Raw genomic sequence first — 17748 nt, 5'->3', positions numbered from 1 at the left:
ACATCCCCTCTCCCCTGGAGCGGCAATGGCTTGGAGGTCTGTGCCTTGCCACTTGCAACCACCAGGGACAGGAAAGCAGCATCCTGGGCCCTAAGCCCTTCCCCTGAAACCCAGTGTCTGCTCTGCTCTTCAGGAATCCAGATGAACTGAGGGAAGCGTGTTCTTATTCTGCATAGGGCAGCCCGCCCTGCTCTCCTGGGCAGGCCATGCTGCGGGCGGTCCACCCACGTACAGCTCGGATGCCCTCCTTTTGGCCCCCCCCGCCCACTCTCTCATCTCCTCATCCCCTTTGCCTCAGGCTGTCCCACCTTACCATCAGAGATGACCCTTCCTGTATCCCCTCCCCTGGACCCTGCCTCCACACTGGCTGAGCTAATAAGCCGAGCCCTGCCCTGGCCACTAAAGATGTGCAGGTGGGCCAGGCGCAGGTGCTGTCTGTGCCTGGTGGGGCGTCAGACAAGGGAAGAACTGTAGCTCAGTGGTCACTGCAGAGCACACTCAGAGCTGGGGGACACAGGAGCCAAGTGAATGCATCCAGAAGCCTCCACCATATAGGTGCCATGTGACCTGAACCATAAAGGATGAGCAAGAGCTGATCAGGTGGAAAGGGTGGCCAAAGAATCCCAAGCAGCACAGGAACAGAGTCAGGCAGCACGTGGCCTGTCCATGACACCCCAGCACAAGGAGTGGGGTGAAGACTCAGCAGACGATTTTAGAAAGGAGATACAGGGGCCAGAACCGCAACCCACCACAGGCTTGAAGGATGTAGGAAGCAATGATGGGAGGGTCCTGGTCCTGGCCAGCAGTTCTGGGCATTTTCTAGCCAACATCCACCTTCACCAAAGGAAGGGTCTTGGGGGAACTTGGGCTGCTGCCCCAGTTACCTTTGAGTCAGGCTGGCCACCTGCTGCTTGGTGCTCTGGAAAGTTCCAAAGAGACACTTGTGTTGAGCTTGTGCAGAAGTGCTCACCTCATAGAGCATCTGAGTCTCAACACAAAGCACCCAGGGAGTGAGACCACCCTGGAGGGGATGGCAGCTGCCCAGGAAAGCAGAGCAAGGACTGGCAATCATGGAGAGTAGCTGGCCCTGACACAGGGCAGCCTGCCTTGGACAGACGTATCCTGTGGCTGTGATGTACAGAGCTTTGCATGCTGGAGGGACGATGGACGTCTGTCATCTTGTTATGGTGGTGACTGCTGGCCTTCTTGGCTGGTGGCCATTACACAGGGTCTCTGCCCTGGGCAGGGCTGAGCAGTGAACCCCACTCCCCTCCAGGAAGGGGTACCCACGCCTGGCGGAGGCAGCTGACTTTGTGTCCTGGAATGCACGCTGCTCACCTTGACCCTGGCCAGCAGGATTGTCAAGGACCATGTCCCTGAATGTGCCCATGTCTTAGAGTGGGCACACACTGTTGCCCCGGCCCCCACCCACCATCCAGCCATATGTCCTTACTGTCAATGCCAAGAGGCCGTTGTGTTCTTACCACATCCCCAGCTCTGGGGTGCAAGCCACCTGCCACTCACCAGCGCTTGGAGAGCAACCGAGAGGGGAAGTGTCGCAAGTTCCTATGAAGAAAGGCTGCGTGACATGGTGGCCAAACAGAAGCTTCAGAGCTGGTCTGCCCCTTCCAATCCCAGCTCCCTCACTCACCAACTCTGTGACCTCCAGCAAGAGCTTTGGTCCAGTTTCTTATCTTCATCTGCAAAATGGGAACAAGGCCTGCCGTCAGAGTGTGGAGATAATCCAGGGAAAGCCAGCCACCCACCCGCTGGACACGTCAACAACTCCCTGGGTGTTGTGATGCGTGGTCTTATTTTTCCTTTTTTAACATTAAATTTATTTAACTGATACATAAAAGCATGAAATTATACATATCGATGGGTCACCGAGTGAGGCTTCGGTTACACAGCGATACACTGTAAGGTTTAATTCAGATCAAAACACACCAGTTTCCTTATTTATCATTTCTTTATGGTGAAAACTCAAATTCCTTGTTAGCTTTGTGAAATTCACGGCACGTTGTCGTTATCTGTGACCATCCTGTTCTACAGTCGCACACCAGAACCTCCTTGTGTGGCTTTCTTATGAATGAATCTCACCCAGGTGGCAGAAGCCCAGTGCCAGGCCGGGCCAGCTCCAGCTTTCACAGGAATCCTGGTCGGCCTGGCCAGCCCCTCTGTCCTCCTACAATCTGCATGTTGAGCAGGACCTGGGTCCCAGGTTCCTCTGAAGGAGGAACTGCTTGAGTGAGCTCGGGGTGGCTTGTCTGCCAACTGAAATTGTTTTCAAGGTGTGTCCCCATGCCCTTCTGGGGAGAGTCCTGAGCATTCCTGGAAGCTTGACGGTGTGGCCCCCAGAGGTCAGGGACTCCCGAGCCAGGCCTGCCTCGTTGACTGCGGGCACTTGCGGAACCCGCGGGGCTCAGCCTGTCGGCAGTGCTGGGCCCCACTCAGCACCAGAGCCGCTGCTGGCCAAGCTGCTCCCCACGGGGCCCGGTCCCAGCTTCTCGGTCAACTTCAAGAGCCCCGAGTGTGGTGGGTTTGCAGCATCAGGTACTCTCCACGGGCTGGCTCTGATCCCATGGGCCACGATCCCCGGGTTCCTTCTTCCCGTATCAACTACGATGGCCAAAACAGGCCAAGTCCCCTCCCAGGACCTATAGTGTCCTCTCTTGCGTCCCAGTGATGTGGGCACTGCTGAGATCCTCTTAGAGGTGACCAGGATGAGGCCCGGGAGAGCCAAGCGACCTGCCCCAGAGCACCCAACTGGGCAGCTGCAGGACTCCAGCCTCTGTCCCCCCACCCCGTCTGCACCATGCCTTCCCCACGGGAGCCTTCTGCTGGCCTGGCTCTGGAGCGTGGCCGTTGTCACCCCCACCCTGGGTCCCGCTGCCCTCCGTGTGGGCTGTCACATCAAGGGACGGAACTGAAGCTGGGCCTGTCACATCCCCCCAGCCCCACCCAGCTCTGCGGGGGAGGGTGGCCGGGGCTTCCCCTCGAGGCAGGAAGTGGGGAGAAGTTTAAGAGTCCAAGGTGGGAAACAGCCAGAACAGTGAAGCAGCCGCCTCCACGGGCCTCGGGGCCCTGCCCCCTGTGCCTGCAAAGGCCACCCACCTGAGCACTCACGGCCTCCCCGTCTCTGCTTCCCACAGGCTTCTGGGACTCCTCGCTCAACCCCCAGCGAGGCCGCAGGAACTCAGCAGAGCCCCCAAGAGACCCCGGGCCCGGGGCCCCCGCAGCCTGCAGCCCCCGGCCCCCCGCTCGCTATGAGAACTGCTCCTGCGAGATCGAGCTGTCCACGGGGAGCGACCGGCTCTGGCTGGTGAATCCCATGTTCATCGAGGACTGCGGCAGCACCCTGCCCCGCGACCTGCCACCTCTGGGCAGCGGCCCCTCGCGGGCTTTGCCAGCCACCTCGGATACCGCCTCAGACACCACCTCGCCCACCTCCAAGTGGGCCCCCTGCCGCCCGCCGCCACCACCCCCAGCACATGCCCCGCACCCCGCCGGCCCAGCCCGGCCCTTTACACTGGCCGGCCCGGCTTGTCCACTGCCCGGCTCTCCTGCAGCATCAGCCCCCCAGACCCCAGGGACCCCAGGGACCCCCGACCATCCGAGCCAGCCACCCATGACAGCCTGTGAGAGGTTCCCACGACCTGCCACCGGGCTGGGCCCCCTCAGGGAAGAGGAGCCGACGCCAAGGACCAGCCCCAGCCCCTCGCAGCCGGCCCAGGCCCCTCCGCTGCCCCTGAAGAAGACTCTTCCAGCTGCTCCTCCCAGACGGCGCGTCTCCGACAGGGTGTCCCTGGAAGACCACAGTGCAGGGATGGTGGCAGAGGGGGACCCACCCATGCTTTCCAGGGCAGCCCCACTCAGCCCACCTCCCCAGGGGACATCAGGCAGCCCAGGGGACAGACTTCCAAGGACCACAGAGCAAGGCCCAGAGGCCGAGGCCAAAGCCAGTGATCTGGGCAGCAAGCCAGAACCTCCCAGGAAGGCCAGGCAACCCCCGGTCCCGCCCCCCAGGAAGAAGCGCGTCTCCAGGCAGCTGGCCCAAGGCCTGCCCAGTCCCTCGGAGAGCGCGGAGCACCCCCCGCAGGAGGTGGCCTCAGAGAAACCCACACCCAGTGCCCCCAGAGAAGGCCAGAGTCCTGCTCCCCAGGCCGGGACTCAGCTCCTCTATGCTCCTGCCAGCGCCAGTCCCCAGAGCTCCGCGGGGTTCAAGGGCTCCCTGGCCTCGCTCTCAGAGAACCTGGGGCTGCCTGCTTCAGCCACGGACCAGGACTCCTACTCTACCAGCAGCGCCGAGGAGGAGCTGGAGTTCGGCAGCCCCAGCGTGAAGAAGAAGCCCTCCATGATCCTGGACAAGGCGCGGCACCGGCTGAGCTTCGTCAGCTTCACCAGCGTCTTCCACGCCTTCCTCTCCAGCGACCGCAAGCTGTACAAGAAGGTGGTGGAGCTGGCGCAGGACAAGGGCTCCTACTTCGGCAGCCTGGTGCAGGACTACAGGGTGTACAGCACGGAGATGATGGCGCGCCAGACGTCCAGCACCGAGATGCTGCAGGAGATCCGCACCATGATGACGCAGCTCAAGAGCTACCTGCTGCAGAGCACCGAGCTCAAGGCCCTAGTGGACCCCAGCCTGCACTCAGAGGAGCAGCTTGGTCAGTGCCTGGGCAGGGGCTGGCAGCTGGTGGGAGGAAGGGAAGGATGGCGTGGCACATAGACCCCACAGCCCCTTAGGACAGAGGAGGCTTGTGCGGTGGGCACACTTGGTGTCCCCCACCCCCTTTCCTGGGTGCATGTCCCTGTCTGCACCCACTGCAAGAGGTGGCTCCTAGTGGTGTATGCCCACCCTTTTCTAGAGCAGTGACTGCAATTACGTAGGGGCCACCCTCCCTGTACCCCCTTCTGCCACCAATAGCCACCGTCCACCATGGGGGGGCACACTGGGCCCTTCCCTCAGGCGGGACTACCATGTGGTGCTGTTGATGCTCCCGGGCACCCTGTGGGACCAGACTAGGGCTGAGACCTTGTCCTCACTGCCTCACTTCCCTGGTCACTTTCCCTCTGTCCCACAGAACTCTGGGGTGCCCAGACCCCTCTCCTGGGCTCTGTTTCTGGGTCACCAGCCCAGGCAGCTCACTCCTGTGACCCCCCTGGCCTTCCCAGCCCCACCAGCCTCTAGTCCAGTAGCTGTCAAACCCTCTGTCAATTGTGACTCACACTGAGAAACAGGGGTCGTTGCGATCAACCTCGCAGCCACATCAGCATTGGAACTACTCTGTCAGGTCACACTGCTGGGGCCAAAGCAGCTGCCAAGACATCAAGTTGCTGATAAGCTACCTGGCAGTGGTCACTTACCCAGCCCTCCAGGGTCCCCTCCCCCGGGCTCCCCAGCCCTCGCAGCCCCCTCCCGTAATGAGAGGGTCAGAACTGGGCACAGGAAGGGGCACGGGGCACTCCACGTCACAGGCGGTTCATTGTGAGTGTTTCCTGATAACAAAGGGCCAAGCTGGAGGCCGCCCTGCGGAGGCTGGCCTTGCTGCCCGACTCCTGGGAATGGATACAGTCACCAGGCCACGGATTGGGGCGCTGCCAGCGTGGGGGGTGGAAGTCTGAGGCTGGTGCCGTGTTTGCACTTGTGCGGGGGCCTGGGGAGCGGGGTCCTCCTGGGCAGGAAGCTCTGGGCAGTCTGGGCGAGGCCCACCACTGCAGCCTCAGTGCAGGAGAGTGGAAAAGCCAGGAGCCCCTCCTGCCCTCAAGGAGCTTGCTGGTCAGCAGGGTGGCCAGCCACCAGTGGGAAACCTGAGCAATGGATAGAGGAAGGGGTAGGGGACTGGGCAGGCAGGAGGCACCGGGAAGGCAGGTCACACAGGACCTGGGCGCCTCCCCGAGGACTCAGCTTCCCCTGCAGCAGGTCAAGCCTCGGGTAGGGGGCTGCGGGGGCGACGTGGCCTCAAATATGCACTGGGGGCATAGTGCCCAGTGGGAGCCGAGGCCAGCTCCGAGGCTACTGTCACTGTCCAGGCGCACGTTGAGGGTGGCCAGGAGTGGGTAGGGCCTGGGCAGGTGGAGCCGGGACTTGGATTTGGGTCTGCTGGGGAAGCCAAGCAGGACAGGCTGACGTGGGAGTTGGGGAGAGAGGAGATAGGCCAAGGACAGGCGCTGGTGTCCCTGGGAGGCCACTTCCTGACAGGCACCAGGGAGAAGTCCAGGAGATCAGTGTTGGACATGTGACCTCGGAGACACTTATTGTCCTAGGGGGCCTTTGGGTAGGCCCCGGGGACCTGAGTCTGCAATTCTGGGGAAGAGTGTGGGCTGGAGGTAGATGTTTAGGAACCGTCAGCATAAAAAGAGCCGAGAGGCTGTGAGATCATCCCAGGCCCCGGGGGACGTGGAAGGGCATGGCAGGCTCCAGATGGCCCGGAGCAAGCTGTGATCAGCCCTGCCTTCCAAAATAGGGGAGGAGGAGCTGAGCCCAAGGGAGGAGCAGGAGAAGGGTGCCCGGTGGAGAGAGTGGTGGGCCTCCTTGCAGGGAGAAGGCAGTGTGGACACAGGTGGAGAGCTGAGGCAGGCAGACCCAGGGCTGCTCGGGCAAGGCTGCTCCTTTGGCTAAGAGTCCAGCCAAAATGAAGTGGGGACATGAGTCAGAGCTGACCCAGAGGCTGGGACAGGGCCAGCAGTCTGTGTGCCAGGCTCTGAGGGAACCGCTAGGATATGAGGACCCTGGGACACTATTCCCCGGGGGCTCCTGAGTCACGGTGTCTGCAGTGTGGCTTTTGGATGGATGCCCTACACGTCCCCCCTGTCAGGACCATGGGGTCTACCTGCTGGGCTGAGAGGTGTCCCTCCCGGGACCTGGCTATGGAGGGCTGCAGGGCCGGTGGCAGGGTCCCTGCAGCCAGTGCCCTCACCCTCACCCCCTGGCCACCCGCAGAGGCCATCGTGGAGTCTGCCTTGTACAAGTGCGTGCTGAAGCCCCTGAAGGAGGCCATCGACGCCAGCCTGCTCGAGATCCACACCAGGGACGGCGCGCTGCAGCAGCTCAAGGACAACCAGCTGGTGATCCTGTCCACCACCACCACGGACCTGGGCGTGACCACCAGCGTGCCCGAGGTGCCCGTCATGGAGAAGATCCTGCAGAAGCTCTGCAGCATGCACAAGGCCTACTCGCCCGAGAAGAAGATCTCCACCCTGCTCAAGACCTGCAAGCTCATCTACGACTCCATGGCCCTCGGCAGCCCAGGTAGGCCCGGCCAGGCCACGGTCACAGGCCCGGTAGTGGGAGGGCTGGGCATCCGGCACCTCCCAGGGGTGACCTGGGACAGGGAAGGTGTGATGGGCTGTTGCCCTGGAGCAGGCGAGAGAGCCACCCTGGCGGGCACTGGGGCTGCTGGAGCACGGCCACAGCAGAGATGCGCTGTCCCCCCCAGCGCTGGGGCTGGGAGTTCAAGGTCACGGTTCCCGAGGCCGCGGAGCATGGGCACCCACCTGCCTCCTGCTTGCTCTGCCTTCTGCACTGGGTGTCCCCTGTGTGCGTGTCTGTGCCCAGGTTTCTCCTCTTTACCTGGTCACGGGTCATGTTGAATGAGCGGCTGTCCCTGCTCCAGAGTGACCTCATTGAGCTAATTGTATCTGCAACCAACAACCCCACGTCCAAGTAAGGTCCGGCTCTCGGTACCGAGTTAGTTCCTCGTGAGTTTGGAAGGGACACCATTCCTCCTAACAGCGATGCTGGCCACGCTCAGCTGGGCTGCCAGGTGGCCAGTCAAAGGCCTGCTGGTTGGGGACAGCAGTGCCCCTCTGGTGGTGGGCTGGTCTAGGATGGCCAACAGGTTACCCAGGCTTGCACCTGTGGCCGTGGCCGGGGTCCAGGCGAGGCCCGTGGAGAGCCAGCCCACACAGGCGCACTGACACATCTCTCCAGCTTGTTTACTCACAAGATGAGCCAGACTCAAGGGGTGAGGCACTTCCCCTCTTGATGACAGGATCTGCAAAACCACAGCGCTGGGGTGCAGAGGGGGAGGGGGATCACTGGGATGGTTCCTAATACCGTGGCCACAGCGCTCCTCCAGGCAGACCAGAGCAGGCGCCCATGGTGTGCACCTCAGTGAACAGAGCACTGGGGGGATCATCCCCCAGTCACCCCTTGTACAGTAAGCAACATGTCTAACTATACATGGCAGTCATGGTAATGGAGAATGCAAAAACTGTCACCTCGACAGCTGTGTAGAACCGGTTCAAATTCCTGGTCCCGAGCTGGGAAGTAGCTAGGAGGCAGAAAGCTTGCTCAGAGTGCATTAGGCACTGGGTTCCATCCTTAGTACCAAAAAAAAAAAAAAAATCTGGTCTTCACCTGCTACCTGTGTGAATGGTCACCTTACCCCTTGGGGCCTGATTTCCTCCCCCTTCACAGACAGCTTTTCTGGGAGGGGAATGAGCCCTCATGGTTCAGAAGCCACCTCAGTCGCTTGGGAATACTGGAAACAAGCCCTGTCAGACGTTGGCCTCGGGGTGGGCAGCTGCTGGCTGTTGGAGGACAGGGATGCGCTCTGTCTCCCGGGAGAGGGGCAGCCAGCTGGGCCAGGGGCCAACAGAGAGCAGTTGTTGGTAGAGGAATGGGGAGGGGGGACAAGGGCCCTTCACCCCGGGAAAGCTCCCTGGGGCCTGGCACAAGCTGGAGTCACTCTTGAGTTGTGCTTATCTGTGTCCCTTGCCCACTTGTGAGACGGAATAGTGTCCCCCAGGGTGGACACCACACTGAGCGGGAGCTATACAGACACTTCACTGTGACCTTGGGAATGTGATAGAAAGAGAGGACCATGGCAGAGCCAGGGTGTGGCCTGGAGTTTCAGGGAGTGGACGTTGGCCTTGGCAGTCAAGGGTCTTGTGCAGTCTTCAGGCCAGAGAACAGGCCCAGCACAACCGAGGGCCCTCCTAAAAACTGCACCAAAGAAGTCAGGCGGGGTCAGCAGGGAGCCTGCAGACCCCAAGCCCTCAGCGAGCCCCACGTGGCCAACCCTGGAGGACAGAGCTCCAGGAAAACGTCGTGCCCGGGAAGGGCTGGCTGGAATGTTCCAGAGGCTTGGCAGACCTCCACAGGGCAGCAATCCGGCTCTGCAGCAGCTGGGCGGGTGGGCTCGGGGTGGCCAGCGTGGCATGGAGGGACAGCCTCGGCAAGGGCCAAGCCAGGAAGGAGACAGACCCAGAGGTCCCTCTGCTGGGGTCAGCGTCAGAGACCATAAGCCGCCCTGGGGCTGGGGGGGATGTGGAAGAGCCTGGCCCACTCCCCTCAGGTGGCACAGGTGCCCGCCTCACGTCCTCCTGTGGGGGGCACAGCCACACCCACCAGCAGGTTCCCGCACTCAGCACTTAGAGTGTCACCCCCCCTGACGGGTGTCTCGTGAGGGACGTTGTCCACCCCTGGGCCTCGCAGCATGACCGGGGGAGTCAAGGCCAAGGTACTGGGGAGCCTCAGAGGCGGTCAGGGACCAGCTGCAGCTGGGAGGGGGCTGTTCCATGCCCAGCGGGTCCTGGTTGATCAGGAGCCTGGGGCTTCCTGGGATTCTGTTTAAACCCCTGTCACGTGGTGTGACCTTCAAATGCCTCCGGTTTCTAACCAGGGAGAGCAGGTGGTGGTGGGGGGTGAGGAGAAAGGGGACTGGGGGTGGGAGCTGGGGGTGGTCGGGAGCTGGGAGGCGGGAGCTGGGGCACAGGTAGAGCAGCAGCCTGATGGGGAGGGAAGGCTGATCGGGGAGGCCCAGGACAGAGGCAGTGAGCCAGCAGGTGAGGCCAGGATCAGGCTGGTGTGAAGAGCCCCCACCGTGGGTTCCCTGTCGGGGGACAGTGGGCTCCCTGCCCGCCGCTGGCTGAGTGCTGGACAGGGAATCCAGTGGTTCCCGATTTCATCTCCGCCCAGCTGGCCAGGGCCGCGCCCTCAGGCCTGAGTGCCTTTGCCTGTGAGGAGGCCCCCCAACAAGGACAGGGCTTTGGGGTTCATCCACGGGCCTGGGCTTAAGCCCCCACTGCCATGCGCAGCCTGGGTGGCATCTCCCAGGTGGGACGAGACTCCTCAGCTGCTGCTTCAGGGCGGAGGGCGGGCAGCCGGGTAGCACCTGGGCACCAGGGCGCTGGGTACTGACCTCCCGGGCCTCAGTCTGCCCACCTACAAAATGGGCTCAGATCCCCTCTCGGGCATGTGTGTGAGTGCTAGGATGCAGGCATACTGCTCCCCACATTCCCAGACCATGGAGGGGAACCGCTTCGTGGTTTCCAAGCCGGGCCCCACAAGGCACCCCAGGGAGGCCGCCTAAGGGACACAGACAGCTGGGCCCCAGGCCGGCCTCACCGCAGACAGCTCTGCTGGGACCTGTTTGACATGCGTGGGTTTTGTCTGAAATAAATAGTTCTGAGGCTTTTTTTTTTTTAACCTTTCATTTGGAAATATTTTCAAACTTCAAGCTCTGCAAGAATGTAAATAACTCGTGGAAAGAGGAACACCTACCTGTCCCTGGGAATCACCTCCTCGCCCGCAGCTTCCCCCACCCCGCTGCCCACCTCTCTGCAGACCTGACCTTTCGGGAATCACAGGGGGAAGTGACACCGCCTGGGGCCGTACCCCTGGGTGCTCTGCTGGGTGTCATGGAACCTCTGTCTCAGAGGCGGCGAGACCCCCCCACACACACGGGTGACCACTGTGGCGTTTTCCATTTCAGTAGTTTTCATCCACGGTGCGTTATCTGAAGCACCAAGTTGTCACCTGGCTCTGCCAGGTCCTTTCTGGCCTTTCCGGGTTCGGGACGCAGTGACAGACCGGCCAGGTGCTGCGTTTGCTCGGTGCCTGTGTCTGGCCTCCTTTAATGCCGGCTCTTTCCAGGGCCTGATCTTGGTGTTTTAGGACCTTGGCGTTTTTGAGACTGAAATGCAGGCTTCCTTCCCTGTCCCCACCTCCGTCCTTAAGGCAGAAGCTCCGCCTCTGCGCCCGCAGATGTTTCCCGAGATTGGGTTGAGGTCCTGCGCCACTTACAGCTGACTCCTCCTGAGACTTTGACATTTGGAGATCTTAAGTCCAGGCCACTGGCACTCCACTCACACCCCTCTGCCGGCCCTGTCCCCACCCGCCCCAGCAAGGCCTCCTGGAGGGTCCCTCCCTCCCGCCTGCCCCACTGCCCAGGATGCTCGGTGCCACTTGCCAAGAATCAAACAAGGCCTGGCTGCTGGTGGGACCTGCTGGGACAGTGGGCGGAGGGGAACTTGGAGCCTGGAGCTCTGGGTTAAGTGGCCACCCTGTCCTCCAGGAAGGTGGCTGCTGTCGCGCCCTTAATGCTGGTGGGCCAGGATCCACACCTAGAGTCACCTCGCTTCACGCCAGCCTGGAAACGAACCCCAAGTTTGAGAATCAAAACCAAGTCCCTTTTCCACCACAGCAGGTTTAGGGCCTGGGCCCAGCAGGTGGGGGAGCCCCCAGGGCAATGGCTCTGGGCCCACGCAGACCACCCTCCGTACCCAGAAGCACACCCCGTTCCTGGGGGCCTCATGAGTGTGGAGAGAGTGGTAGGTCTCTAGGCTCATCTCTCCTGTCACATTGACTGGCCAGTCGTTCCCAGCCTGGGACGTCCTCGCCAGGCATTGAAAGCCGGCCCTGCCATTGAGAGAGAAGGGGACCCAAGCCCAGGAAGCCCCCTTGAAGGTGGTGGGAGAGAGGTGGTGCCCGCCCCGTCCTAGGAGGACGAAGAGCAGTAGACTCCGAGAGGCCGTGGAAGGCCCCAAAGCTGCCCTGTGGTTCCCTCAGGAACCTGATGCCACAGGAGCCCGGAGGTGTGACCTGGCTCTGGCCCTAGGGGACATGGAGCTCCCCGAGCTGGGTGGTGGACGTGAGGCCAGCGGAGCCTACACCCCAAGATACCACCACCCGGCAGAGACCAGGAGCCCAGAGTCTGCAGCTGGTTCCGGTCGGGGCGGTGGCTGGGGAAGAACACGGGACAGGGACTTGATGGGGACTCCAGAGGCCTGTGACGTGGAGGGGGGTGGGGACTCAGCATTAACATGGAGATGACAAGTGCTTACTGTTGAAAGGTGGGCCCAGGGTTTGGAAGCCTTTCTTCCCCGGCGTTTTGAGGGGACCTACCAGGCAGGTGGGTAATCGCCAAGGACACCCCGGCTCCCTACCAGGCTGCCCCCAGAGAGGCAGGATGCTCCCTATGGTAGCTCAGGGAGGCGTCTCAGTCCCCCTGGGCATTGTGGTCCATGTGACGAGAGAGCACAGGCCTGGAAGAGACTCCCAACCCCACTTTCCTCCCCCACAGAGTCCAGTCTGATGTCACATCCTGAGGGTCCTGGGACACCTCACGCTCCCATCTTTGATGACCGTTGGGTCAAAGGTCTCACCCCAGTGACGCAGCAGGCACCTGCCTCTCTGCCCCCTCGTGGGGGGAAACCCTATTATCACCCCCAGTTTAGAGTCCAGAAAACAGGCTCAGGGAGGCAGAGTGGCACGCTTAGGGTCACAGCTGAGTGGTGGACAAGGGACTTGGACCGTGGTCCTCAGCTCAGCCACTGCCTCCCTGGCTGGCCTCCCCGGGGTGCCCAAGAGTCAGAGATGACCTCAGAAAAGGCAGACCCACGCCGCAGACGGAGTTTGGCTGCCCGGCTGGTGGACTGGTCTCTCCAGAGAAGGGTCGGGTGACGGCCTCAGGGATGCCGCGTGCACAGAGCAGAACGTAGACTGAACCAGCGTCTGAGCAGCCGGCGGGGGGGCAGGGCGCTGAGCAGGAGGGAGGGGCTGCAGGTGCTTTGGCACCGTGGGTTCAGACCAGACCTGCAGTTTTCACACTGGCTCTGGAAGACTGTCTGGAGGTCACAGACTTAGTTGGGAGTCAAGAGGAAGAAAGCAGATGAGCCCTGCTGCCCCCACCCTGGGCCCACCAGAGAAGCCGAGCTGTGCACAAGGTGGCCGCTATCAGATAAATTCATTCTCCATAGTTCAACAAACATTGGTTGATACAGATGTTAATAGCAAAACCCAGGAAGACCCAGACCCGTCTTGAGGAGGGTCCCCATTTATGCCAAAAACAGAGCAGTAAACAGCGATCGTGTGGGGTGATAACTTATGTTCATTCATTCATTTAGCAAACACACATATTAAATACCCGCCGCTGTGGGGCACTGGGGGCCAGGCACGGCCAAGGCATTGGTTATAAACTCTGAGCAAGGCACAGTCCCACTGAGTAATGATGACATTCTGCAGGGGACACAGAGAGCCAACAGGTAATGGAAACTCAAAGCATCATCAGATGAGAGACCAGGAGGAACAAAGCAGGGCAAGGGCTCTGGGCTCGTGGAGTTGCTCTCTGGGCCCGAGGAGGCCTCTCAGAGTCAATGTCTGCTAATTATTTTTCCACTCCACACTGACAGGACTCAGGAAACCCACCCTAAGGGCATGAAGCCTCATGGGTGGGGGTCTTAGGGAAGACTTCTGGGAGGAAGGGAATTGCTTTCAGCTGGAAGCATGGTGCAGGGCAAAGGTCAAAGCAGCTCAGTCCTGCACCTGGTGCAGCCCCAGGACTGTTGCATCAGCCACCTGCGTTCAGTGGGAGCCTTCAGCAAAACCAGGGGCGGAGCTGGTTAGCCCAAGCCGATACACCCTCTCCTCTAGAGCAGGGGTCTGCTCACTCTGGCCCGCCTCTGACTTTATAAACACATTTTTATTGAAAAGCAGCCACATGTGTTCATTTACACAGTGTCTAGGGCTGTTTATGTGACATCAGCTCTGTTTTAACAATGGGGACAGAGACCGTGTGCTGGGCAGAACTAAAAATATTTATCTGGCCCTTTACAGAAAGCATTTGCTAACACTTTAGAGATTCCCAAGAGACCAGACCTTATTTCATCCTCTCAGCTGATGCTCTAAGGCTCTATATGATGCCCTGAGTGTATTATTATGTGCCAGTTTTCAGATGGGGAAACTGAGGCTCCGGTTGGCTTGGTAAGAGACCCTCGGTCACCCAGCACATCCGCTGGCACAGTCAGGGCCTCTAATCCTCACAATCTGCGTGACCCAGGTGAGCGCTCTCCAGCTCAAACATATCTGTAAGAGCGCTTTCCTTCTCCAGTATCTCCCAGCCCATGAGACCTGCAGAGGGGCCAGACAGCTCTTCCCAGTGTGATCCCCAGGCCTACAGCTGGCGACCAGATGGAACGTGGCAAAATAGAAAGCAGAAACACCAGGAAATGCAGACTGCAGCCTGCAGGGTTTCAGATGCACAGCCAGGCGGGCGTGAGCCCAGATCCACAGATGCAGATGTTCAGATCACAGGAGAAGTTTCCCACAACCTGCCCCAGCATCCTGGGGTGCTGGCTGAGGACCCGCTGTGCACGGGTAGGCCAAGCCCTGAGCCTTGGGCTCCAGGCTTCCCAGGAGAAGCCCCGGCTGCTCCCTGGGGGTGGGCTCTAGCCAGTGCGCTTCAACTGTGCTTGAAGCTTGTGTTGGTCCAGAGTCTACAGGATCCTAGGGGCCGTGTGGACGTCTCCCGCCTACAACAGAGGGGGAGACCCAGATTCTAGTCCAGCTCCACCAGGGACCAGCTTGGGGCTCTGAGCAAACCCGGCCAGCTCTGAGCCTCAGCTCTCTGGTGGGGAGGTTGGCCCTGTGACCTGAGGCCGCTGGTGGGCAGGAATGGACCGTACCAATTTATGGGAGCTAACCGCGTGCTTTTCCTTCATCCCTGTTCAAGGTGGTACCTTGCAACTGGCCATTGTGGAAACAGTTACGTGATGGAGGTTGGCAAACAAGGCCGGCCAGAGAGGTTGTTTTTTCTTCTAAAAGCCAACTGTAAAGGTCTCCCTGCACAGCACTGTGGAAGGTCCACAGCAGACCCCAGTATCTGTGACGGTGACCCTAACCTTGGGCAGGACCAGTCGGGTCAGAGGACCCCCGAGGAAGAGGCAGGCCACCCAGCTTTGTGTCTGGGGACTGAGAGGGAAGCTGGGTCCTTGATGGGCATGGGAGGTCCAGGAAGGGCTGCTCTCAGAGACGGTGGTGCCCACCTTGGCGTGGCCGCTGTGGGGGAGGGACCCCAGCCCTACAGAGGCCCGTCCAAGTCGGCTCTGGGGTCCTGCTGGGAGCTCGGCATTCATTCACACACTGACCCTCTGCTACTCCTGTGCCCCTTCACGTGCTGGGCAGGCTGTGGGCCCGGGGGAGATGGGGTGCAGTGCTCGTGGGTCACTGGAGGGACAGATGTGGGATGGGAGTGTCCCCCACAGTGGGCAGCTGAACACCCTGGGCAGAAACAAGGACACCGGCTCAAGGCCCTGCAGGAGTTGAGCAGGAGTCCTCCAGGACTATGTAGAGAGCAGGTGAGGGCCAAGGGCTTTCTGTCCCCAGAGGCACAAAGCCAGTCTTGAGAGACTCCCTCCCCCCTGTCTCCATGGTACCACATGGCCCAGCCGCTCTGTCCCCAGCCCTGGGACCTCAAATCCCTAGTCCTGGGGCCTCTCTGTCCCTAGGCCTCTCGGTCCCCGGCCCTGGGCCTTAGTTGGACCATCCTGGGGCTGAAAGTCCCACCCCCGGGCAGGGCTTCTCACCCCGGGCACTGTGAGACTTGGGACGGGGTAACTCTCTGTTACGTGGCTGTCCTGTATGTTGGAGGACATTTCCCTGACCTGGAAGCCAAGAGGTGGCTTGCCAGGTGTCCCCTAGAGGGCAAAATCACCTGGCTTGCCTGGTCATGGAAAGTTCTTAAAGGTGCAGGACTGTCACAGCTGCACCATGGCACCCGCCTCGTCCCCCAACTCATAACTCAAAACAGAAACAAGATCTGCACACTGCTAGTGACCAAATAAACCCAGGCACAAAACTGTCTTTCCCCAGGAGCTCCTCGGTCATGCCTCAGGCTCACAAAGGAGACGGGAAGTCTCCCCAAAACTGACTCTGCGGGTTGGGAGGCCACAGAGGCCTGGAAGAAGGCAGGGCTGGAACACAGAGCTAGAGGAACACCCCATGAACAGCCTGCTGTAGAATCCCCACCAAAACCCCACAGGATGGTCGTGTTCTCTGTGTCAGTTCACGTAGGACTAGAAATGCAGGCTCAGAGAGGTAAAGCAATTGGCCAAGGCCACACAGCTGGAAGCTTTATGCTGGGACTTGAGCCCCAGGTCTGTCTGGCTGCTTTTCAGTGCTGCGCACGGCCAATGCCTTCAGCCTGTGCATCTTACAGGCGGGAAAATTGAACCCACTGAGGGAGCAGAACACGGACGTCCCCTTTGGGCAGCGCTTCACAGGTTCTGACGCACTTTCCCATTCTTTTTCTGATTGTATGCAACCTAAGCGCCATCAGGGCCGGTGATGCTGGCTCCATTTTGCAGATGTAGGAAAAGCATGGTCAGGAGGGCTGCGACAGCACACTGTCCTCTGGAAAACCAGACTGGGCCCGTGGTGAGCACGGCCACGCTCCCTGGGCAGGCCGTCCGCGGCTCCTCGTGGCCAGCACTGCATGGTGTGCTCTGGAGGACCTGGCAGTGGGTGTCCTGGCCGGGCCCTGCCTGCCGAGGGGAAGCCTGGAGATGCTCCTGTCCACCCTGAACCCGCTGAGCAGTGCGGTGGGCTCCTGGGGTGTGACGCAGCCCCCCGGGGGGACACTGTCCACGGATGTTTGCAGCTCACATCCTGTAGAAGCTGGGCTGTAGCTTGGGCCACTGGCAACCCAGACACACACCCCAGGATTTAAACAGACCTTCACTCCCTCTCAGACGCCCGTGCAGGGTTCAGGTCCCCTACACCATCCCCAGGGACCCAGGCTCCTTCTACCGTGCTACTCCACCATCCTCCCCTTCTCTCCATCCACAGGCTCCTCCCACTTAAGGACATGACCTGGAAGTTGAAGGCGCCACCTCCCTCACGACCCCTTTAGCTAGAACCTAGGTGTACAGTTGCACCTAGCTGCAAGGGAAGCTGGGAAATGTAGTCTTTATTTCGGGGTCGCCCTGTCCCATTTAAGCCTGGATAGTCCAGGAGGAAGGGAGCAGCCGAATCTCCAGCTCTCTGGCCAGCCTGAGCAGGACTGAGCGGCGAGGAGCACAAAGCCCTCCTTGGCCAGTCGTCCATGACCCCGATGTCACAGTCCCTGGCTTGAGACTCAGAAAGGCCTTGAAGGCAGGACCACAGGGCCCCACACCAGCACCCCTCATAATGGCTGCCAGGCACCAAGTGCTGGTCCTGCCAGCTCCTGCCCTGGGCCTCTCCCACTAGGCCAGGATTCCGGTGAAGGGGCTGAGATTCTCCCCTTAGGTAGAGACTGTAAGGGTCCCCCAAAAGCTCAGCAGTCAGGATGCACTTTATGTGTGTGTGCGTATCCACAGGTGTTTTAAAACAGGGCAGTGGCTTTTGGTGTCTGCCTGAGGTCATGTGACCAAGACCACTGATGTGTACCCATCAGTGGTCACTCTCCCTTTGGGCCTCCCCCCCAGCCCGGCCCCTGGAAACCACAAATCTACTTTCTGTCTCTGTCGATCTGTCGAGGTCTTCGAATCCTAGCATGGACCATTATTTGGTTCCTTTCTGTTTCCAAGTGGTGTCCACTGGACAGCTGCACCACATGTGATCTGTTCATCAACCAGCACTGAGCACCCGGGCCATCTGCACTTTGGGGCTATTATAAATAATGTTGCTGTGGGCTTTTGTGTACAAGTCACTGGGTGGAAATAATGTTTTCGTTTCTGTCAGGTGTGTAACTAACAATGGAATTT

The 17748-nt window shown here is 60.4% G+C and overlaps 1 protein-coding gene across 1 annotated transcript in view; it reads left to right on the top strand.

Annotated features, from left to right (window-relative positions):
* The window catches only part of Rin3 (Ras and Rab interactor 3), a 108299-nt gene that overhangs the window by 76798 nt on the left and 13753 nt on the right, over nucleotides 1-17748 (top strand). Inside the window, exons 6-7 of the mRNA XM_026394276.2 lie at nucleotides 3153-4664; nucleotides 6941-7249. Coding sequence (XP_026250061.2) covers nucleotides 3153-4664; nucleotides 6941-7249 — 1821 coding nt within the window. The remainder of the gene's footprint in view (nucleotides 1-3152; nucleotides 4665-6940; nucleotides 7250-17748) is intronic.

This window comes from Urocitellus parryii, chromosome 6 (genome assembly GCF_045843805.1).
Source record: "Urocitellus parryii isolate mUroPar1 chromosome 6, mUroPar1.hap1, whole genome shotgun sequence".
In the NCBI taxonomy this organism is placed as follows: domain Eukaryota; kingdom Metazoa; phylum Chordata; class Mammalia; order Rodentia; family Sciuridae; genus Urocitellus; species Urocitellus parryii.
The sequence above is the reverse complement of the archived record's forward strand: the minus strand, read 5'-3'. Positions and strand labels throughout refer to the sequence as shown.